This window comes from Cryptomeria japonica, chromosome 1, assembly GCF_030272615.1.
Source record: "Cryptomeria japonica chromosome 1, Sugi_1.0, whole genome shotgun sequence".
NCBI classification, from domain to species: domain Eukaryota; kingdom Viridiplantae; phylum Streptophyta; class Pinopsida; order Cupressales; family Cupressaceae; genus Cryptomeria; species Cryptomeria japonica.
Window position 1 is genome coordinate 100,723,563 of NC_081405.1, and position 25,369 is coordinate 100,748,931.

The following is a 25,369-nucleotide window of genomic DNA, read 5'->3' on the forward strand; positions in this document are numbered from 1 at the left end:
AATCTCTCCTTCCTCTATTTGGTTACTCGGTTGGGTTGATTCAATGGCTCTTAGCTCAGCTTCTAGCATGTTGGGCGCGGGAGGATCATCAATTCCAAACACGTCAATGTCACTTTGAGAAGGCGGAGCAAGTATATAATCTAATTCTACTACATCGTCAGACGAACTAGGGTCTTTTGACGATGAAGTGACCTCTGGTCCCCTTATAGGAACCTTGTCCCTTCTCGTTCTCTTGGACGTTCGAGTCCCTCTGCAAGCCTTAGCCTTCTTTCCCTTCTCAAGTTTCTCAATTTCTTCTCTGGGTGCAATGGACATTCCTTCATCTTCGGAAGACTGAGAATTGAGGCTGCGCATTAGGTGGTAAATGAACTGGACTCCCTCATGAATTAGCTTCTCAATCTGCTGATGTAACCATTGGTCTGTGTATCTTGCTGGGGCTGCCATGACTGCCTCAAAATCAGTGATAGGGTCTTGTGACCAATCAACACCTGGCAAAAGATGCCTTACTGCCTCAAATTCTCGAACTTGAAGGCAATTCCTTGAATCTATGAGTTGATCTCGGACCCGCAATATTCAAAGAGCCGCATTTGCTGCACACTCAGCCTAGAATATTCACGTCTCCGGACTTCGTAGTCATCAGAGCAATTTTTCCAAATAGTCTTCAACTGATTCCTTTGCTCTGTACCGCCTGCCATAGGCTCTCTTCGCCAGATTATCGTGATCGAAATATTTTCTCGGAAAATGGTCCTATAGGCCATAAGAGGCCAGCTCTGCGAGGGATTCCTCTGCTAGGGTGGGGGTCTTTAGGTGGACATCCTGGTTTCCTATGATCATGGGGAACGTGAATCCAACCTACTTGCTCTCTCTGAGTAAGATGTCGGCCGAACGTGACTGTCTTGCGACCTCCATAAGAACTACTTTGTCGGTTGGGTACTGTGGAAGTCAGAGAGGGGCACCATCAAAGCCGCTATTCGGATATAGGAGAACCTTGGGAACTGGATAAACCAGGCTCCATACCTCTGTACTAGAATAGTAGCTTACTCTGAGAGCCTTATGTGTAATCCTCCCTGCATTAGCCTGACCAGGTGCATTGTGAAGGCGTCATTGACGTGCTCATAATGGCCAACTGCATAAGCTGGGTTGCTCTTTTCCCTCTGAGCTATATCTTGTAATGTAGCTGTGGGTAACAATCATAGACCTTTACCTGACCAGGCCCATTCCCGATTTCACCTTTCATTATCAAACCTGGTAGCGGTTGGTTCTTGGCGAACATGTAGACCAAATAAGAGGTCATAGTGAAGTATTTCTTTGTTTCAAGCTCTATCAGCTGAGTGTGGATGTTGTCGCTTATGATCTAGGCCCAATCAAACTTAGACTTCCCAGCGAAGACTTGCTCTGTGAAATAAAACATCCACTCTTCAAAGTAGTTGGATTTAGGAAGTCCCATAACTCAACTAAGTAATGTGACCATATCCCCATGCTCATTATGAAAATCACTTCTAGGGGTCTTTTTCATAATCCTGGCGCTCGGAAGCCTTCTCTCCTTGTATCACTCTTCGTTGATCAGTGCTCTGCATCTGGCCGGATTCATATCATATGCCCCCTGTGCTTCATCTATAGTCGTGGCCATGGGATTGTTTGGGAAGGGAATGTCAAATGCGTCGCCAATGGCCTCGGGAGTGAAATTGGTGAGAGTCATATTCTCGAGCACTAATCTGGAACTTGGCTGATAATGTCGGGCAGCCTCTACCACTAACTCATAGTTTTGTATTGCTGGAGGAAATCCCGCCACTTGGGCGATGCCACTTTCTACCATCTGTCTAGCCTTCCCATATGCGTTAGGGGAGAAGACCCGATTCTTGAAGTCCTGGATGTCGATATGGCCTAGGTCGGTATCACCAATATTGTCCCAAACACTTTGAACTTTTGACTCCCTCAATCCTCCTCTTTGATACTGATACTTCATCCTTTCAACTTTGCGTGGGATATCTTATTTGGGTGCTCGCGATGTCTTGGCTGCAGCAGGCGTCTTTGATGATTCTACCGCCGATTTAGGCATTTATCCTGCACAACTGGATGCGGATTACGAGGCGATACAAAAGAAGTAAGGTGGGTTAGATAGAAATTTAGTCCAGCATTCAAGGATTAATTCAAAATTTAGATTGGACATGGAGCGACATTTCTAGCTGAGAGCTTGATTGATTTGAACCAAAGTATTCATGAAGCTTTTGATCGCGAATTTATACTTAAGCATTTACTGGATTAATTTTCAATAGGGACAAGGCTCAAAAAATTCTCCTAAGTTTGAAAATGCAATTTCTGGTTAAACCTTAGGAGCAAATTCTAATTTTGACTGCTTTGCACAACGTTTTACAAGCGGACAAAGATGCGAATTTCGAAAATTTAAGCATTTTAATCAGATTTCGCACACACATCTATTTGATTTATAAGTATTTCAGATGATCAAGAGAGGCAAAGCGTACTTACCTGATGAGAGTGGATGGCGAGAAATTGCCCGACTTGCTACGCAAAGACGAATGGACAGCTCTGCAAATTTTGGAATTTCAACGGTTTATCCTTTAATTCAAATTTTTGCGGTTTGGATTGGAAAAGAATTTGTCATTTTAGACTAAGCGATTTTTACCTTGGGCAATTGGTAATCTGAACTTGAATGATTGGAATGGTTTGTGTCAGCGTTTTACCTTGAATGCAATTTATACTCTCTTGCTCCCCTTTCAAAATCGAACGTGATCCTTCCTTACGCTAAATTCGGCAGTATGGAGGGGTTTTACAAATTTGAATTTGCTTACTTGCCCTGCGCGTTGCAGTTTTGAGGTTTTATGGCGAATTTCGGAGCTATGGCGTTGTTTTGCAAACTTAAATTGTGTTTCCTAAACCCTAAGGACGAACTTCGGACCATTGCTTTCTCGGATCCTTTAACGTTTTTGTCATTTAGATAAACTTCGGACCATTGGGCGCCCTTTGCAAGCTATACGAACTTCGGATCCTAAGGCGCCCTTCGCGATTTTCGTGTCTTTTGGCAAAATTTCGGAGCATTCATGAACTTCGGACCATAAGCGCCTTTTGGAATTTCGCGATTTTGAAAGAACTTTGGAGTTTTCGCGATTTTCGCCAACTTTGGAGTTTTCGGACCTTAAACGGCTTTTGGCGAAATTACCCAGATTTCGGACCATAAGGCATATTTTGCAATTTTATCATATTTTCGAATTTCGGCCCCAGGGTCCGAAATTAGGTCACTTAAGTGAATTTCGGACCATTCAGGGTCTTTTGCAAAATGAAGGTAATTTCGGACCATTGCGCGCCCTTTGCAAATTTATACAAATTTTTAAATTTCAGCCCCAGGGTCCGAAATTAGATGTATTAAGTGAAATTCGGACCTCTAGGGTTTTTTTTTGCAACTTTTAAAGGCATTTTCAGACCTTAAGGCAGTTTTGGGAATTTTTTGAAATTTTGAAATTTTACCCCAGGGTCCGAAATTCGGCCCCTTGGGCGATTTTGGCAATCTTTTAACCTTGTGAAGTTTTGAAATTTTGGCCTCTGGGTCCGAAATTCGGCCCATAAGGCAATTTTGGCAACTTAAGTGAAACTTCGAACCTTGGACCAATTTTTGCCAAATTCTACAAATTTTGGATTTTGGAGGTTTTGGAATTCTAAAGCATTTTCGGACCCTTGGCCCATTTTGGCGATCTTAACAAATTTTGAAATTTCTCTCAATTTGGCCTGAAAGTCCAAAACTTTACTCCTAGAGCGATTTTGGCAATTTTAACTTTCTCCTCGAGAAGCGCGATCTTGGGCATTTGGGCAAGTTTGTCAACCTTGGCATTTTGGCCAAGAAAGTTGCTCCTTCATCAGCAGGCGAAAATCATCCTTCATTCAAATCCCACAAACATCGCAAAGACAAATCTTATGCAATCTATCTCATCGCTCTTGTGCGAAAAACGGCAACTTCGGGTCCTCGTGCGACCTTTAGACGCACTGGTCTTAGCTTGGCGGGCTTCGCCAATTTCTATCACCTTATGTCTATCCAAGGCGATTTCACAATTTTGAACAAACTCTTGGCATTCGTGCCCGAGGGCTAGACTAACTTGATGGAATTATCGGCTCTTTTCTTTGACATCACCACTTCACAGACCAGTCGCGGACTCGCTCGAAAGGACGCGAGATGCTTTGCGTGAAACTCAACAGGGCGAAGACGAAAGGGTCAAAAAGGGAAGGGGACCCTGTCGACGACAGGGAACGTGTACAACGCACAACAGGACCCAGGTTGTCGGCGAGGAACTTGCGTCATCTGACTCGGATTCAGAGGATTCAAACAGATGGGAGTGGGACTCCTATGAAGGTAAAGACAAGAGGGAACCAAACGACGAAGGAGTGCTTGAACTCGGTGGATGCTTAGAAGATGACACTTCCTCATTGAATGGACTCTTCCATTGGCAAATGGAAGACTATGAAGTGTTTCACCCTGCTTGTCACATGTTGCAAATTGAGGACGAGCTAGGCAAGGAGTTTTCGCCAGAATACACGGAGTACAAGGAGGGAGACGCCAAAGTAAATGATGTTTCGGCGTACGAATTTTCAAAGGATAGACCAATGCGGTACGAAGACCCCACCGTGAAGGAGACAAACTTAGGAGACACTACCAACCCCTGAAATATCTGGGTAGCCGACGATTGGAGTCCGGTGTTGAAGGCCGCAGCATTCAAAATCTTCATGGAATACAAGGATGTATTCGCCTGGTCCTACAAGGATCTGAAGGGGGTCCCGCCAGAAATGTGCGTCCATCGAATACCATTGGTTCCAGGAGCCCAACCGGTACGGAAGAGGCCGTACTGAATGAATAAGAACTATGCTGCCAAAGTGAATGAAGAGATCGAACGGATGCTGGAGGCTAGCATCATATTTCGGGTGGAGACAAGTGAGTGGGTCTCGGCGATTGTGGTCTCACTTAAGAAGGAGGCCAATCAGATCCGCATCTGCGTGGATTTTCGGTGCCTCAGCACAGTCACCATCAAGGACGCGTTTCCTATACCCTTCACAGACAGCATCCTAGAGGAGGTGGCTGGCCATGAAATGTACTCATTTCTCGACGGCTTTTCGGGATACAACCAGATTTCGATAGTTGAGGAGGACAAGTTGAAGACCACCTTTGTGGTGGAGGACGGAGTTACACAGAAATAAAACTAGTTAATTAAGTTGTAATTGTGTTGGTTAGTTGGCAGCCGAGGGGTGGTAGTTGCGGTGCGACGGTTGGCGCTCGCACCCCCTCGGCATCTTTATATACTTCCGAATGTAACTTGTGGACGACGACGACTTATGAATGGAATAACATCTGATATATTGCATCTGGTATCTATGGCATTATTATTCTGCATTATGTGTTGTATCTGCATACTTTAAGTTATTCACCCGAGAGGGTAAACAACATTGGATACTACCGGAAGTTCATCAAAAACTTTGCCCAACTTTCTTTCCCACTAGACAAACTCACAAGGAAGGATGAACCATACATATGGGAATCGGCACAAGGGGAAGCATTCGAGGAACTCAAGAGGAGACTGGTGGCAGTACCCATTCTAGCCTATCCAAACTAGGACCGAGAATTCCACGTACACGTGGATGCCTCAAACTATGCCATTGAGGCTACACTGACGCAAGAAGGGGGACATGGGTTGGATCATCCCATCTACTTTGCTAGTCTGTTGAGAGCCGAGAAGAACTACAGTACCACCAGGGTTGGATTATTGTTTTGCATTGAATATTCTATTTGTATGTTCTAAACCGTTCACCCAAAGGGTAAACAACTTTCATTGTCCATCTCTTCTACCTCTTGGGCACATTGTCATGTGCATACATGATGTTGAGCACATAGTGCAGGGTCCTGTGCACAACTGGCTGGGCAGAAAATGCAAGGTCACATGCACAAATTTGTGTGCACAAACAAGAGAACATTGTGCAGTTTGGGGTGTATAATGCGCTCAAAGGGTTTGTACTTAGTGTCTTTTCATGTTTTCAATTCTGATCCTTAACTTTCAAGGTCTGATTTTGCCATGCTGCAAGGTTTGTAGGTCTGATTCTGCTCAGCAAATCAGGTTACGTTTGATCTACCTTTAGGTCTGATTGAGGTCTAATCGGGGTCTGATTCGAGTCTGATTTTATATTTGATCCCCTACCTCCTTTCTTGAGAACATTTTACATGGGCACCTTCAGAGTATGAGCACAAAATGCAAGTGTGGGTGTACAGAAGAGGGCGCATTGTGCATGTACCACTGCACAACCATAGGCACACTATGCATGTGAGCATGCACCATGTGCTTGCCTCTGTTCTTAGTGAAAATGCAAAACCTGATTTGGGCGCATTATGTAAGGTTGAATGAACAACATAAAGTGACCTCCATTTTGAATATAGCCAATCTATCTCCCTCCAGGCGCATGGTGCATGATCCTTTGCACAAACTGATTGGAACTTTGAACACTCAAACACCCCTATTCAACCTTGGGCGCATTATACATGGCTAGATGCATATAATTGAGTGCATTGTGCACATGCATCTGCAGTATACGCTAGATGTAAACTTAGCAAGAATTATGAATTATTACTCTCTGACTTGCCTTAATCAGATTCGTTGCCTTGTTGAGTGTGTGAGTTAGCACGGTAAAGGAAAGCGTATAATACATCTTTAAGTGTAGAACTTTGATTGAGGTGCTGCCTTGTTCCTAAGCGCACAATGCATTCTCAAATGCACAAAAGTGGTGGAAAATGCCATCGGAGGTGCACAAGTATGGGCGCATTGTCCATAAGAGCATGCACTATGCGCTCATATGTAAACGTAGTCAAATCTGCCATCGAATCCCACGGCCTTGAATCAAAATTGTCACTTGAATGGGTTTGGAGATAGGATTTGAATCGCATGAGGGTGCCTTGGAATACTAGAATTTGAGTGCATTCTACACTTGAGCATGCACGAAGTTGAATGTTGATGTGAGGGGTGACTAGGGCACTTAGTGCAAACCTTTTTGCACAAAAGTTATCTTGCAGAACATGTAGTAAGCCACCCCAATCTACTGTTCTGATTCTTCTTGCTGATCTGAATTTTTTGTGATTTGTTTTTTGAATGATTTGCTGATTTTTTTGCTTCTTATGGTTTTCTAATTTTTTTATATTTTTTGAGAGTTTTGCTTGAGTTTTGACAATTAAAATGAATTGCAAATAATGGAAATCTGTTGGGAATTAAAGTACAAAATTAAGTACAGAAAAAGACAACTTTCTTGACATTTATTTGCAGCAAATGAGACAAGTACATGCCCAGAATTTTCCAATACAGATCTGATTTTCATCTAACAGAAAATTGGTCACACAGAGCATGAATTTGAAACCCAGGAATGCCTCCTAAAGTCTGATCTGCAATTTCAGTCTGATCCTAGCATTTGACATGCTGATTTTATGGCCTGAAACCGCACGTCCAGCTAGGGCTAGGCTGCAATGACTCAGGTGAAGGTACGGCTAGCTGAGATTTGTTGATGGATGTTGATAATGACCTCTCAAATGTCCATCTGCAAGATTTCCCTCTGATTACACTGCTGCAATCTGAATTTTATGAAATTCTCCTGCTGTTACCTCTGAAATTAAGAGTAAATCAGCCCTTGGGAGGTATTGCACTCCTGTAGGCCTCCAAACTTGTGAAAGGTTTCGTCTCCACAACCCGATCTACTAAATCCCTGATCTCCACAGCTCCAATTTGAAGAGCACGCAGTTATACTGACAGGGTGGGGGGGGTGAATCAGTATAACAACCAATTTTACCAATTTAAACTTTTTCAACTTCAATCACAAGTATATAACTTATCTCATTAACATATTCATTGCATACCAACATTCATATATGATCTTCATCTAACTAATATGAACACATCTAGAACACAAGATATATACGTGGAAACCCTTACGGAAGAAACCACGGCAAATTAATGCTTTTATATAATTCTTTTTTTACAATGCTCGTAGGCACCAACCTACTAGAGGCACCAACCCACTGGAAGCACCAACTCCCAAATCTGAATTTTGTGAGCACCAACTCCCAAATCTGAATTTTATGAGCACCAACCCACTGGAAGCACCGACTCCCACTTTAGAATTCATGAGCACCAACCCACTTCACATAAATCTGATTTTCCACCTTGACAATGTTGCTTCTACAACAGATGATGGATTCTATTCTTCTCAAATTTCCTTCTTCAAACTGTTATAATGTCTTCAACAAATCTGCTATAATTCTTTTCTTCAAATTGTTACAATCACCTTCTCAAAATGATCACAAGTCTGCCACAAAACTCTCTTGCATTCTGTTCTCCAATCTGCACATATTCTTTTCTATAACTCTGACATTAAACTATCATAAGTCTGCCCATATAAAGCCTTCACAAAGCTGGAATTATCTTCTATATATTCTTATTCAGTCTGTTCATGTTCCTTCTGAATAAATTTTCTTCATGTCTGCATATATACTCTTTATATCTGCTTCATCTTAATTTCTTATTCTGCTGTATACATCTTCAAACTTCCACACACTCATCCAAAATATATTCTTTTTATTTTATTCTTCACACTCCACACTCACAATCATTTTCAATTTCTATTTATATCTTTTGTTCCCAAGTGTCATTTACTTTCACCGAATAAGTCACATCTAATAAATCGTGTCTCATGCCCTTTGATGAAACGACTCGTTACAAAATGCACCATAATATTAATGGTTGTCTTTTATCTAAGTTCATTACCCCGTGGACTGTTTGTTTAGTTACTCATAAGCTTATTAATCAATACTTTTGTTTATCTGTGTCTCAGCTTTTTGTGTTTTATTAACACCTCTACGTAATCAACTTTTTGTGTTTATTATCAGGTTTTTGTGATTAATTCATACCTCCACGTAATCAGCTTTTTGCACTCAAACTTTGTTTATATTTAATCAAACTTTGTTCCAATAGCTGCTTTTCTTTTTCTTAATTTCTGTTTAGTCGCCGATCTCTAATGAATAGTTAGTTTGTTTAATGCAAAATATTGGCTATCTTAAGTGAGTCAACCAGATTAATTTTCTTCTTAATCAATAACTAGCCACCTGTCATTTTTATGGATCACACCTTCTACAAACCTTTTGACAAGTCGGTTATTATCCTTTACCAATCATTATTATATTCCACTAAGTCGTGCCAATTATCGAATAGAGTTTGCATTCAAACACGATTTATGTCTCTTAGAAATTATTCCACTTGCTGCCACACAATAATTATTCAATCATAAGAATATGAGAATACTCGATTATGAGAAACATTGCACAAATATCTCTGTTTGTCATATGGATGACCTTTGTATGGTTCGCTGTATGTTATATTTCTGTAGTCAATTTCATCTATGCCTCTATACTCAGATCAAGTATATATAATCCATACTCACTGCCTTGTGAATGATTCATTGCCTCTGTTAAGGGAAATTCAACCATCCTCAAAAGTAGAAATAATGTTTTATTAATTATAAAACATTAATTACTAAACCCCGTATCTTCTAATGAGGTTGCTGCATATAATTACTCTGAAGTCGCCATCTTCCTCATAAAATATCACTGCATTTTCTTGCCTTCATTCACTGTGTATTTATCCTTATTTATATCGCATCTGTGCTGCCCCTTTGAGAAGTTACTACGCTGACTTTGTTTTGAACTGTCTTGATATCTCTGCGTTGTCTTTAATAAAGCATTGCCTTAATCATTCATATGAGGCATTATGTGGATATTTATTCAAATCTCTTTTAACTTGGCCACTTAATAATTACATTTCTGTAAATTTTCAATGATCCTTAATGTTCTATTCTGAGCACCATCTGTTTACATACCTTTGTATAGACTTCCAAACTTTGTTTCACAATAATAGTCAAATGATTTCTGATTCAAAATCTTGGCTTCCTTGAAATGCACGTCTCTTCTCTTGCACGGAGATCGGCTACTTCAGTCTTTTGGCATCATCCTTATGTATGAAAGAATTATGGAACTCTAATCTATTAACCTTCTTTATCATGATTAAGTTGATCCATATTTCAATTTTTTGATATACTCAACGTCTTTACTTTAATCATTTCCATTTATACAAAATGTTTCTTTCAATTGTGATTGCTGCCTGATCGTTATCATCTTAGTTGTTTTATTTAAGAGTTTTGCATATCTTTCTTAAATGGACCCTTTATACTGAAACCTTTTCTTGCCCATAAGAATATCTTCAATATTCTTAATGGTAATCATTCCAAAACTCTCTTTAGTCTTCCTTTGACATTGATGATGAAATCTAACAAACATAACTAAGTGCCTTGACATCAATGACAATCTTTCCAACACAACTTCCACACGTCTGCTGCAAAAAATGATTTCCTGAATGACCAAATGGCTGCCCCAAATGTTACTTTATTGATCCCTAACCCTAATTAAAGTTTAGGGTTGCAAAACTTTAATTTATTAAAGTTTTAATTCCCCCTCCTAGGCTGATCAAACCTTTTCATGGGCCCCTTTATTATGTCATTAAGTTGATTTTAAAAACAACTTTTATGTCTACTAGGACCATACATCATGGTGCCCCTCCCCCCTCCCCCCCGCTTATTAGTTACTTTATTTTTTATAAAGTAACTTTATTAAATCAGGCACTTTATTAATTTAATTAAAATATTAAAGTCATTACTTTAATATTTTCCTTTTATTTCCGAAATCATCACCTGACCACCTCCAACTGAATTCTGGTTTTGCCACTAGTACTAGGGTGATGTCTAAATGAACCAGGACAACTACCCGTCTCCTAAAAAAAAGGGATTCTCCTAAAAAATAGGAAAGTATCTCAAATCATCTCAAAATTCTCGTAAGACCTCCTCCAACACTCTATTGGCGTAGGAAAAGTGCACACTTATCTTTCAGTCAACACAAAATAGAATATTGAATATCCTATCCTCTCTTGAATAAGGAAATCCCTAATGCTGTTATGAATGATCAAAGGGGACAACCTCAAGGTTCCAACTGTCAAGTCTTGACGACTTAGGATAACTCAGTGGTGATGTATTTTGCTGGTAAACATGAGGGGACTTATGGATACAACAAGTTGGCCTGCATCTGACGATGCCTTGATTCTCAAAGTTGGAAAAATAAATAACAAAAGGGATAGGTTTAGGAATCCTAAGGACAACGATAGTAACAACTGGTGTTGTGGGTAGACAAATTTCACATAAACTAAATCCTTCTTAGCCGGAGATACACTTACAACTCCACAGGAATAGTGCAAGCTCCAAGGGATAAAAGGATTTAAAGACTATGGATATTCATTTAGACACCCAATTCTGGCACAGCCTGAGACAAATACCCAATGTTGAACTAAAAACAAAAATAGGGTTCAGACTAACCATACACAGAGACCTACAATCAGCAAACCTCTAATGGTATGAACCTGAAATCAAATAAGATAACTCCACACTTCAACATTAAAACCATTGAACACTAATTAGCTAATTTGATGAAAAGAAGCGATGCCAACAGAAGAGAACAAAATGACAAACACCATACTTCAATGTTTATTTATTTGTTTCAATTGGACTTTTATGGATTTTACATTTTGGATCAGTGGCTAGGATTGAATTCATCCAATGGCTCCGATTTGCCTTCTAGAAGCTCTGGCAGCTTTCTGGTTAATGACTTCAACCACCTCCAACTAACTTTTCAACCACCTACAACTAGTTTAAATTAATTTCACTAGAAGAAAAAACTTCACTGGGCTCCAAGCACAAAAAGGTAAACTTGGTAGCTGGTAAATAACTAATTTGTGGCCCCCTTTTGAATTGCATTAAACCGGGGGCACAAGTACTCATCTTACAATAAAGCAATTGCTTTTACAATAAATTTATTTCTTGTTATCTCCAGCTGTTCTTTTTTTGTTTTGCATGTCCTGTAGCATTCTGTGTGTTATGTCAATGCCTTCCAGAATTCTGGAAACAACACCAATCAGCACCATGCTCTGCGATTCTTCCTTCAATCCCTCGCCTTGGCCTTCAACTTATCGCCCTAGCCTTCAACTTGTTACTGGTGGTGGTGATAAGGGTCCTTGCTCATCCAACCCCTCTTGCTTTGTCCTTGGGTCTACTCATTGACATCTTCAAGGTGTTGGCATAGCATCTCTCTTTGGCCTTATCCTGGGAATCGTCTGACTCAACTGGTGTTCTAGATGGTAGTGCTTTATCCCAAGCATCTCAACATAGTTTGCCATGAGCCCTCCATCCTGCATGAATACATAGGTCTAAGATTAATCATTACTTCATTATTCCCTCATTTCCCAGAAAAATTCAAATTGATTACCCCCCTCATGTAATTTTAACATTTTTCTACCATCGTGCCTATGAGGGTCTTTTGGCTTGAAGGAAGTGATGAATTGCATTGGCTCAGGGTGAACACCTTGGAGGGCGAAGAACTCTGAATTTTAAGCCTTCAATAGGCACTAGAAAGGCCCTTGATGCCCTCAATCTCGCCCTTGTGATTACAAACCCACCTTGAGGCACCCTAGGGGCAACCTTGTGAGTGGGTCTTTCGCTTGTAGTAGGGGGGGTGACATCATTATTGAATGCTAGCATGAGATGAAAAGGCTCGCACTCCACCTCAACATTGGAGGGCTGATTGGCCTTGACCATGGCTTAGGAGTGATCATAAGGATCACTAGAAATGTTGCTTACCTTCACCTACCCACACATACAGCTGCACTTGAAAGACATGCACAAAACCCACCACAAAGTTTGGCATTAACCACGGGATTGAAGACTAAAACATCAAAATTTTATGTCCTAGGAGAAACTTTGGCATTATCTTCGGTATTTTTAAAGGGATCAGCAAGTTGAAGGCTCTATTTCTGCCAAATTTGGCTCAAATTCAACCAATTTCAGTGTAATTTTCGACATTTTCCATGGGATTTTCCAACCAAAAGTTCTGAAAATGCCTAACTTTTTCTCAAGTTTTGATCAACGTCGGCTTTTAGGAATTTTCCAGCCAAAAGATCTGAAAATGCCTAACTTTTTCTCAAGGTTGGATCAACTTTGGCTTTTGGGGATTTTCCATGAGATTTTTCACAAGATTTTCCAACCAAAAGTTCTGAAAATACTTAACTTTTTCTCAAGTTTTGATCATCTTTGGTCCTTTCTAGGCATTGGAAGATCTTTTAAAACATGGCTTATTCATTCTTCCCTTTGCCAAAGCCGAACTTGAGGATGTCCATAATGAATTTAGGTGTTTGCTTAGGCATTTGGAGGAGTCCTTGAAACAACAATAAGTCTGATTTGGTGCATATACCCCAGAGCTCTCTCTCTCTCACATGACTAGCAAGGCAAAAAGAGAAAAGGGTGATCCCCATCTCAGAGACGGGGGAGGGGTGTGTGTAGCACAACACACTCCACTAGCCTCCAAGTGGTCAACAAGCCGACTGCCAATCCCCTCCCTAAAAAATAGGGGTCTGTCTTAGAACATAAAAAAAAACTCACAAAGCCTCCACACCCTGGATGGGTCTTCCCTAAAAAATTGGAAACTCGCTCTGATCTCTAAAAACGCCACAGAGACCACCTCTAAAGGCTACAAAACCCCAAATAGGTTCCCTGTCCATTGTATTAGCCTACAAAAACCCTGTTAATAGGCTAACCTAGGAAATGGGGACATTACAAAACTTAACCATTTCGATAAAATTTTACCCTAGCAACTTAGCACTTTGGACAACTTTCCTAGTTACATAACAACCTTTGCAACTTTCACATTTTGACAACATTTCTTGCTCTTTGACAACATTAGCAACATTGACCTTGATCCCCATTCCTAACAGACTCGAATAACCTCTTCTCACTGAAAGGTTAAAGACCAAGAAATTGACACCAAGCTAACAAAACAACCACCCCAAAAGCGAAAAGTGGGGTTCCCCATTTGCAATGGGGCGATTTGTGAAAATGTCACAACACTGTCTTAAATACTACAAACTGACATAATACTTAGTGACTCACCAAAAGAATTAGTGATAAAAAGTAAAATATTTATATAATTCCCACCAAACTATAAAAACAGCACACCAAAAACAAATAACTGCAACTAAAAAAACTCTCACCAAAATCTGGACATTACCAAACTGAAAACAATAATTGGATGTAGAAATCTTTATTGAAGGAGCACATTGTCAATCTCTATATAGAATTGCGCTGAGAACTAGGAGGGTTTTCACCCTTGGGAAAAGAAGAAGAATGCACGTTCATTCTTGAAAACTGAAATTGTTTCAAAAAGCATGAATAAACTTTTCGAAAACAATCCTCTTATTTAAACCATTTTTTAAAAAATAAAATAATATTATTTTCTTTTTAATAATTATCTCTTCAAAATTATAAAAATATAATGCAGTGTCATTTGTCACTCACCTTTTTGCACCTTCGGTCCCACTGGCACTTTTATTTAATCACTTATATCATCCTTTTTATATAGTTAATATGTCATCTTTTAATATGAAGTTACTTTTTCAACAGCTTACATTAATTATTTGATTAATTCCATAATTTCAAAAAGGAGACATAACAGAATTCTGCCTTTTTAGGAAAGGCTTCCAAAGGTCTTAATTTTCTCTTTTTGCTTATTGTCATTTAGTAATCCTTGTTGCAGCTCTTTATGTTTGATGTCTCAAAAATAAAGCACAGTTAATATGACAATCTATATATGTAACACTCTGAAACACTTATAGTGTTAGTTGGAAATAGTATTTTGCTGTTTTCCTGCTTTTCTATACACGACTGCCCTATGGCCTCTATGGCTTGTACAAGGTGATGAATTTTAATAAAATCTCTCTTATATTATAATTATAACTTTCCTTTATTAAAAATAGCCTTAAATAAAACTTAAATGGCTTAAATTCTGATAAGTTCAAAAGTAGCTCCATGTCTTTCATGATTAATGGCGAAGATAATGAACCTTTTTCTTTCACCTTTACAATAGCTTGAGCCTTGAATTGTAAAATTGTATTATACAAAATTTAAGATTGCCAGTTTTACATATAGGATATACGAAATATTCAAATCCTAAACATGCTAACATGACATGGTTTGTTGTAATGTCCCGCAATGGGACCCTCTTATATTCTGTCCTAGAATCACCATTTTAGTACATAGAGAGAACAATAGGACACTATGTCAACTAAAGCTTGGCCTGGAACCAGAACAACAAACTAGACAACATTTCCATTATGTCATGATAGAACATATATTCTTCATTCTTAATATATTGCAAAGTTTATATGAAGGATTCAACAACCCTTTCTCTCCCTACATATGTCCCCATTATGGAGCTAAAGGAGAATCACACATGGCACCTCGAGTCTATCCCTCTCCAACAACCCCAAGAGCACCAAGGACCTCGTCAACTTGGCCTCTTGGCCCACACTCGGGGTTGACGTACCTGCTAGAGCCTAGTGCTTATACTTCCTTGTATGCTCCCTCCATAATTTGGTGGTGAGATTGAAAGGTATTATAGACTCCATCATATAATTTACTTAATCGTAATATGAACAGTTAGTGATAGAAAGGCATTATTACACTGTCATACATATTGCAGTCTATATTAATATTGCTATTAAATTTTGCTTAAGAACATTATCAGGCATCATATATTAAGCATACAAATTAAGCACATCCCCATGCATACTACCAAGAACAAGGATGTTACTAACCGTAACTTGATAACAATTCTGATCTAATCTGATTGATGGTGATGTCGCTAGAGATTTTTGATTCCTTTCCTTTATATCTCTCAATGTGAGGGAGAGGTCACACCTCTTCATCATATATGCCCTTTGGCAAGAGACACACCCTTTCACCATTAGCACCCTTTGAAAGAGTGCAACTCTTTATTATTTCTGCCCTTTAAAAGGGACACAACCTTTCACAGTCAGATCTGCATTTCTTATTTAAATTAGATCTGCACTTCTGATTCCTAAATTATCCCCCTTGAAATGAGGTTCTCTTCTCCCTTTTTTATCTCATGTTTGACAGAGTCAGTCACAACTTTTCCTTTCATGTCTTTTGAACCTTCATTAACTTAATTAAATTTTAATTATATTTAGTTATATTCTTTTTTACTTTAATTTTAATTTTAATTTATTCTTCTGTATTTTAATTTTATTATTATTATTTATTATTAAATTCTATTCCAGAGTGGGGAAATTACATTTGTAGAGTCGTATTATATCATAGTTAAACATTGAATTGTCATTTTTATGTAGGATTGAGAAATATTCAGACCTAAGCATACCAAAATGACATCTGATGAATGAATCACATACATGATTTAAATAATCAGCAACCTCAAAAAATACAAGTGAGTGCAAGAAATGATTTAACAAAAATGTTAAGAATATCTTGGAAAGCAGCTTTACCTTCAGCAACCTGTTTATCTGATGGAATCGAACATTCCACAAAACCACCCACTTTGTCCAAAACACAACTTCTACCTATCAGAGTCATCCGGCGAATTGCACTTGTATCTTCAAGAAGCTCAAGAAGCATTTGCCTCAATGCTCCTGCTCTAGAAGCAAGTTCAACCTGCCATATATTGATTATATATTTTTTTTGGAAAATGGTATCTAAAACAATGGGAATATATTTCTGTGCCGTTTCCTAATGAAGCAAAATTTTGGACATGGAATACATATGCTACATACCAAAGCTTGTTTACTAAGCCGAAGTTGCTCTAGTATGTCTGCTGTCAACCGAGTTGGCAACATCTCAAGTAAGGCAGCTACCTGTTAGAGGAAATAATGGAAGTCAAAAATGATGCAGGAATGTCATATCTCCAAGGTTCATTGATTCACTATCAAATCTGATCAGTAGAGGACAGACTTAACTTACTCAAAGGTATCTACAGAAAAATAAAAGCTTTATAACAGTAAAAGAATAGAATAACTCTCTTATTCTGTGTTGTTCAAGCCATCATTTACACGGCATAGCTTGCATATATAGAAATTTTATTTTAGCAAAGTAAAATCAAAATGTAGAAATAATGACAATTTATTTTATTAGTAAATTACTACTTACTTACATGTATCCCTTTAAAGTTTATAATCGACTCTAGAATCCTAGATATAATACAATATTTGAAGAGAACACAGAGTAAATTGATGCATCACATATAGTGAAAGATGCCGACTTGGAGATGAACCAATTCTGATTTGTTTTGTTTCAAATACAATCATTGACCAGCATATTGTAACTTGGAGTTTTGAGGGAGTTTTGAGTGTAATGCATTTTTAGATGATAGAATGTATGATGCAATGTAGAAATGCAAGCAATGACAAATGACAACCACTGAAACTAAATTTCAGAATGTCTAATTTATTAACAGCAATTAACAAATACAAAGAATAATTGAATTTCAACACTAACATGCCAAATTGGCCTACCCTCAGGGGTCCAATGCCTTGCCTGGAGGGCTTCTTTATTGACTTTATTGAAGGAGCTTCCAAAGTGCACCAACAGCTCCAATGAGTTTTGTTCTTCTAAACAATAATTATCAAAAACAATTGAATGGATGGCTGGCAATTCTGAAGCTTATTTTGAAATATTGCCAGGAGAGATCACCAAATTGACCCTATTTTTCCCCTCTAATTTGCTGATAACATTCAAATGTGCCCTGAATTCACAGAAGAGATGATTGTTCTGCCCTAATGACCTCCCGACAATGATTTTCCAGCCAATAGCTGCTGCTAAATTCCCTTTATTAATTTATTTGCATCCCACAGGCTGATTGGGATGGTACGATTGACCTAGGAGAGTTACAGCTGGCATGAATAAACAATAACTTCCTGAAAGTGTCAGCCCAAGTGCTCAAATCTGATTATCAGACTGTAACCCTACTGTAGCTACTAACAAATACTGGTTTTTGGCCCTTATTGGTGTTGTCCTCATTTTTGTTTTCAAAAATGAAAGACCATTACATAAAAAATTTGTCAAAAATGAAAATTTTACTCTATGGCACACTTCCCGAGGCAAAATTTCGCCTAATCCTTGGACTGGCTTAATCCTCGAACCACGTTTCGAATTTCGTCGCATCTGCGTTCGTTTGCTATGTCTTTCCTTCAATTTTGGGTTTTTTCTCACTGACTACAGGTGGGAAATTTTCCTTGAATTGCAAGTTTAAAAGATTTCTTTTGTTTTGGTCTTTGTAGGGAAATTTTTGGCTAATTACAAGTGCACTTTATTGAAAAAGAACTAGTAACTTACTTTTTATTTCCCCCTTGATGCTTTTTGGCTTTTTAAGTCATAATAGGGATTTTTGGATAAGTTACAAGTTAATTTTAAATTGCATATTTATAAATAACTTGTAATTCTTTTCTAAAACCCCTATTTTAATGTCTTTTGCTTGTAATAGAGATTTTAAACCCCTATTACATGTGTTATTATTAAAACTTTTTGTAGGGATTTTATTTTCCCTTTACAAGTAATTTGTAACTTGCACATCTCTCTCCAAAACCCGATTTTGCCTAAAAATGAAATAAAGTGACATTTTAAACTTGCTATTTTGCCAAAAAAACCCGATTTTCTCCATAAAGTGCAAATTGGGGAATTTTAAACTTGTAATTGCATTTCTAAAACCCGATTTTGCCTTGTTGAGAGAAAAGTAACATTTTAAACTTGCTATATGGGAAATAAAACCCGATTATTTCTATTGCATGAAAGATAAAACTTGCATTCCTTTTCCAAAAACCCGACCAGCTTAAGGAAGGCGATTTTGTTGGAAATTTGAAGCATTTTTTGTGGAGATTTTTTAGGAGATAGAAGGCATTTGGGATTTTTCCCTATTCTCATGCATTTGCAAACACATATCGCGCCATTTGGGATGAATGATTGCTGGTTTTTGGTGTTGAATAAGCAGACACATTTTTGCCGCCAAAACCGCGATTTTCTCTCCCAAGTTGCCAAGGATCTTCAATCTCCTAAATCGTTTTCGTTTGCTATGCTAAGGCGTTGGGGTTTGATGGAGGTTTGACTACTTCTTGTACCATTAAGTTTGCTTTTGTTGCCACGTTTTGCAGCCCAAGGCGTGTTTGTAAAACGTGGCAAGGGTTTAGAATACGGTTTTGTAATGTCACCACTTTGAAATAAAATTTAATAATAAAATTAAAATATTTAAAATTAAATTAAAATATAAAAATAATATAATTAAATATAATTAATTAAAAATTAATTAAGTTAATGAAAAGTCAAAAGACATGAAAGGAAAAGTTCTGACTCCCTCAACAATGAGATATAAAAGGGAGAAGAGAACCTCACATGAGACGGGAGATAATTTGGAAATGAGAAGTGCAGATCTAATTTAAATAATAAGTGCAGATCTGATTATGAGAGGTTGTGTCCCTTTCAAAGGGCAGAAATAATGAAGAGTTGCACTCTATCAAAGGGAATGGTGAAAGGGTGTGTCTCTTGCCAAAGGGCATACATGATGAAGAGGTGTGACCTCTCCCTCACATTGAGAGATATAAAGGAAAGGAATTAAAAGCATCTAGTAAGAGCACCATGGATCGGATCAGATCAGAACTGTTATTAAGTTACAGGCAATAGCATCCTTGTTCTTGGTGGTATGCATGGGGATGTGTTTAATAAGTATCCTTAATATATGAAGCCCAATAATGTTCTTATGTAGAATTAATAGTAATACTAATATGGACTGCAATATGTATGATAGTCATACTTAATTTCATATACGTATTCATAATACATAAGAAATATATATACTTATAGTCTAAATCATGTTATTACTTTCCGTATTTAAGAAGATGGGATTGAGATGTTCCAAAGAGGGGCAGTCTAAATCCAAGCAATAGGTTAAGTCCCAAGATAGGGTGGGGATCAGCGACCAATAAGCCTTGAGGGTATAGACCCAAGATAGGTAAGGGCTTGGATCTGTAAACTTTGAGGGAACCTATTGTAGTTGGTCTCTAAGCGCTTTGGTAACATATGTAAACCCTTCTCCCTTAAAACTGAAGTAGTAGCAGGGTTCCATATCTATATTAACAACTATGAATAATGAAATTAATCAACTAATGAGGAAAATAGACAAGCACTTGTTAATAACTTATTGAAGAAAATCTATCAATTTTAGTATATTTAAATAGATCAGGTAGGGGAAATTACAGGTTTATTCTCTATTTAAGAGTTCTTCTTCCTTCTTTCAAAGATAGATCATCTTTTGAAGAGGCCTTTTCAGTTTGAAGCAAGGTATGATTTCTTTCCTTTCTTTGTTTCATTTTCTGGTTTTCTTGTCTTCTTGTTTTTCCTTTCTAGTTGTAAATTTGTGTATATGTTTATTTTGCCCCAAAAATACGTTTTGTGAGAGAGATTTTCCCCTTTGTAAAGCAATTTTTGAATTGCATTGTTCTTCCCCATTTTCCCTCTTTGTTTGTATTCGGAATTTTAAATCGCAATTACAAGTTGGATGAAAATCATTATTCTTCCCTTACTATTAAAAAAATTTAACCATCTTTTGTTGAAATTCCAAGTTGCAAAGATGAAAAATACCCATCCTTCCAAAATCAGGTTTTTAGAACCGGATTGCATGACAAAAATTCTTCCCATTTTCTTGGAAGTGACATTCCCAAAATCTTCCCATTTTTATCCATCAATATCGCCTATATCCGTACTTTCCGTTCACGTCATTTCCCGCAAGTCTAATTCTCATTTTTCACTCATTTCTCCATTTTCCATTTTACAAGTATACTTACATTCGAGTTTTAAAAATCCGATTGCATGTGCATTCTTCCCAACTTGTATACTTGTAAAATTTTCCCCAAGATCTGTAATTGGTCAAAGTCAAGATTACTAGCATTTCCCATTTATTTCCCATCTTTCTCTCACAAAATCGTGAAGTGCAAGGGTTGGAGTTCTTCGTATTTGAAGAAGGAAAAATGTTAGTTGTAGCTGATTATGATGTTGCCTTAACACTTTTAAGTCTTCATCGCAGTATACCAAGTTGTCCTTCAATGTTAGATTTACCATCCTCTCCTATTCCAAACAAGATGAAGTATAAATATGATAAGTATCAGAATGAATATTCACCTTAGCAAGTTTCCTATCCTTTGGATCGCATAAAAGATATGGAGATAGGGCATGTGGACATGTCAAAATTTGTCAAGAGAGTGGAGGATCCGCAGGATAGTAATATGTAGCAGCTGTTGGACAGCCACATCCATCACGCATCCTCTTTTCTAGTGGCTGCCCTAGAACCTGAATTTGTTCTCGCTTGCACCCATCGCTTTGACAAAGAGACAAGAACCATTAAAAATGATGATGGTGAAGCAATAATCCACCTTGATGTAGATACAATTGAGAAAGTCTTCAGAATACCACCAACACCTGTTTATATGGAAATTTCAAAGGATAGTGCAGCCGAGTACTATGTCAAGAGGGAAAAGGACTGCAAACATCATATTAACAGATAGATCCATGAGCCACGAGCCGCTTTCTCAAGGTGGGCCAAGTTGTACAGTTGTGACTTCAAATGGGAGATTGGAGACATCATTACTCTCCTTAACAGGATGATGGGCCTTGAACATTCTAAAGTTTTTGAGCACTGGATGTACCAGTTTATCATGTTCATAACGCAGTCTCATCATATATCTTGGGGAGAAGTCATCAGTGATGCCTTATGCGAGCAACTTGCAGCAGTCCCTTACACCATGACTTTCTACATGAATTCATTCTTAGTGTATTTGGCAGCGTCACTTAGACATTTCCCTGGTCTTTCTAGCAAGGGTGATCGCTCGCTTATACCGGTATGGGAATATTGTGATCCGCTACCTTTGAGACCCAGCAGATTGCATTTCAGAAGAGTTCAAGATGCATTATTTGGTTACTTCATGTGCCAGTTTCTTCAATTCCCGACCTTTACCTATATGAGAGTCGGATGCTATAGTGGACAGCCATACATGCTCCCTAGATACCCGACTAATAAGATCATTCTTATGGAGTTGGGAAGACAGATCATGGTTGTGCACACTCATCAGTCTGTCAGACATAAAGTCAGAATGGGGATTTCTACAACAAACCCATTGAAAATTGGCTAGTATTCTCTTGTCACATCCGTCAAAGCCAAAGCTATGGAGACTGAGATGCAAGAGATTAAACTCAAAAGGTTTAAGTCTAGGGCAGATTTTGATTACCGGGGTATGAAGAAAAAAATCAAGAAATCCTTCATACACATGCATCGTATTGAGGATATCTAGGTAGATCTCCGTTCAGAAGTAGAGGTTCTCAAGATGGATTACTTCAGGCTTACTGTTGAGCAGGTTATGGATTTGAACTTGGTGGATATTCCACAAGGGATGATTGATGATGGGCATGTACTTGATCCTGAATACATTTCACGAAGGGTTGAGGAAGCTCCACTTGCTTTAATCCAATGGTCGCATAAAGAATGCACCTCCATTCTTGAAAGATTTCAACCTATCTTGGCTAACACCAACACTTGGCTTAAAGGTAATGGTGTTAGACTCATCAAGATCAAGGTTGGGAAAGAAGATGACTCTATGGGGCCTCTTGGACAAAAGTCTGAAATTCAGATTGACAACAAGGAAGGTGTATCATCTTCTGGCACCAGGATCAAATTGCGGGTTAGTCGGGGAGTAGTGCTTCCTCCTAAGGAGGCAACAGTTCGTGGAAAGGAAAAGTCTCAGTTTCATGTTTAGGTGATTGATCATGATAATCCAGAAGAAGGATAGCAATCTAATGATGCTCCTAAGTCTCTAGCTTCGGACTCACCTCATGAGATTCCTTCCTCAGTTTCCATTGAGATGACTCTTTCTCCTCCTGACATAATAGTGGAAGAGTCTCCTTAGAATATCGTTCCTATTTCAGCATTTAAGCCGCCTCCTGATCATCAACAAGAGGTTGTGCTAGAAATTCCTGAGGATGCTCCTGCATGTATCCAGTTGTCAGAGATTGATGCCTCCACTTCTGGCTTTGAAGAATTTATGAGGCAATCTTCATGCCCATTGGTTACTGAGTAAACCATGGTCGCCATCCAAACAGATACTCCTCCCAGGGTGACCACAGCTGTCCAAACAGAAATTGCTTCTCCTTCACTTTCAGCACCTACTCAAGGAGAACTAGTTGTTTTACCTCCATGGGTTAGTTCTTTTACCCCAAAGAGGAAGAAGCAAGAAATCTCGCCCGATGCCTTTGATTATCAGCAACTTAAACAGTCTAGGCCCAAGGTTGCTAAAAAGGCCAAGATAATCTCAAGAGTGACTGTTGATAGCAATAAGATGAAAGTGGCAGAAATTGTTGAGCCCCCTGCGGATAAACCACGTGAGGAAATGCAAGTTGCTGATTAAAGGGTTACAAGGATAGAATTGGGCAAACAAATGCATGAAGTGGTCAAACACGATGCCCAGCAATCTGTAGCCTCACTAGTGCAACGGTATGACGAACTTCTAGCAAAGAAAGACAAGCTAGAAGAGGAGAACCGGAAACTTGTTGCAGTTGTTCATAAAATTACAAAACCTGCTGGTGAAGGGAGTAATCCTACAAGTTCTTCCGGTTCCCAAGAACCGATTCTAGAGTTGAAAGAGCTGCTCAAAAAGTACAAGCATCGGATTCTTGGGTGGATCAACTTCATGATCTATGTGCACAAGTGCTGAAAGACATTTTCCAAATGATGTCTGAATTGGAGGCCACTAAAGAGAAATTGAATCATACCTCCGACACTTTCAAACAAAATCTAGAAAGGGTTGAAGATAGTTTGACAATCTGGCGCACCATGCCCCAACAACAGTTGAGCATTCTTCAGGAGCATGCCATTATTTCTTCCAGGGTCATGTACTTGGAATTTGAAGAACTTCTGGAGAATAAAGCCCTTGTTCTCAAATCCCTCATTGAAGAGATTGATGATGCAATGAGATTGCGGGGTGAAGTATTTCAAGGTATTGTTTCCCATTGTGAGAAGGCCTCTTGCAACATAATGAGTCAGAATGGAGAGCTGGTACCAGAAGAAGTTCTTGCAGATCTACAGATGAGGATTCATAATGAATGGAGGAGCGAACAATTCTCAGCTGCTTCAATTTAGGCCCTTATGAAACATTAAACCTTTTTGCACGAAATCTAGTCCATCTTGGACAAGAACAACTCCATGCTTCTTCGATGTCATGATACCGTTGTGAAGACCATGGTAGTTGCCAAGAACACCCACGAACCGAATCCCGCTAAGCTACGAATGATCATCTAGAAGTTTGATGGATTCATGTCTTCACATACTGCAGCTTAAGTGTTTTTCAACACTTAGTTGTATTTTTCCAGATTTGTAGTCTTTTATTTGTAGTTTTTCTTTTGACAAGTTACATGTAAAAGCCTTTTGTAAATTGCAAGTTAAGTCTTTACTTGCACTTTTGTAATTACATGTAAGGCAACTACAAGTTGAGTTCAGTTAGGACTGTAGTTGGAATAAGTCTTAGTTAGTTATTGAATAAGTCTTGGTGGTTGAGAGAATCTCTCAAGTTAGTTAAGATCCTCCCACCTTTTTCTCAAGGCTCCTCTTCTATAAATACTTGAGGGGTCTATTGTAATCTTTATCTTTTTGGAAAGCAAGCAAAAACTTTGCCAAATTTGTAACAAAGAAGTCTTTGAGCTTTTATGTGTAAATTGAGGAATTGAAAGGAATAAAAGAAAATTGCTCAAGCTTTGAGTCTTTGTGCTACATTGTTGAGCTTGTGTTCCATATTACCTTTCTTGCAAGTGTTTCTTTGAGAACTTAATCGAATCTGATTTGCAGTCTTTCAACTGCAAAAATTGGAGATTAATTTAGTTAAAGTAGAAGTTCTATTGGGAAAAAGCTATAAGACTTTGTGCTTACACTTGTTCTTATTAGAGTTTAGAAGTAAGTAGATTTTATGAGAAATAGTTGTCAGTCTTTGAGCTCACACTTGTTCTTGTTGTCTTGCGTAGAAAGAATAAGATATTTCAGTCTTTGTGCTGTTATAATTTGTTCTTAAAAAAATTAGTATAGAAAAGGGTAGATAGGACTTCACATAATCAAGACTTTGAGCTTGATATTGTTGTCCCGTTCCGAAGGAAGTGATGGAAGTCTTTGAGCTTTCAGAAAACTTCATTTCCTTTCTCTCATTTCATTTCGAAAGTTGTTACTGCTGTTTTATATCAAATCACTATCACTTTTCTGTGAAGAAAAAAGGATATTGCCTTTCTTGAAAGAAGAAGAAAGACTGCTGTCCCATCCTATTTTATTTTTAAAGTTGTAGTTAGATAGGGGGAGCCTTCCCTTAAT

General features: G+C 38.4%; 1 protein-coding gene across 2 annotated transcripts in view; it reads right to left on the reverse strand.

Annotated features, from left to right (window-relative positions):
* LOC131041883 (magnesium transporter MRS2-A, chloroplastic) overlaps nt 1–25,369 on the reverse strand; it is a 411,268-nt gene that overhangs the window by 146,734 nt on the left and 239,165 nt on the right. For both annotated transcript variants that reach the window (XM_057975112.2, XM_057975111.2), the window contains exons 7-8: nt 16,761–16,841; nt 16,476–16,641 (exon numbers count right to left, since the gene is read on the reverse strand). In XM_057975112.2, the coding sequence (XP_057831095.1) occupies nt 16,476–16,641; nt 16,761–16,841 (247 nt within the window). The remainder of the gene's footprint in view (nt 1–16,475; nt 16,642–16,760; nt 16,842–25,369) is intronic.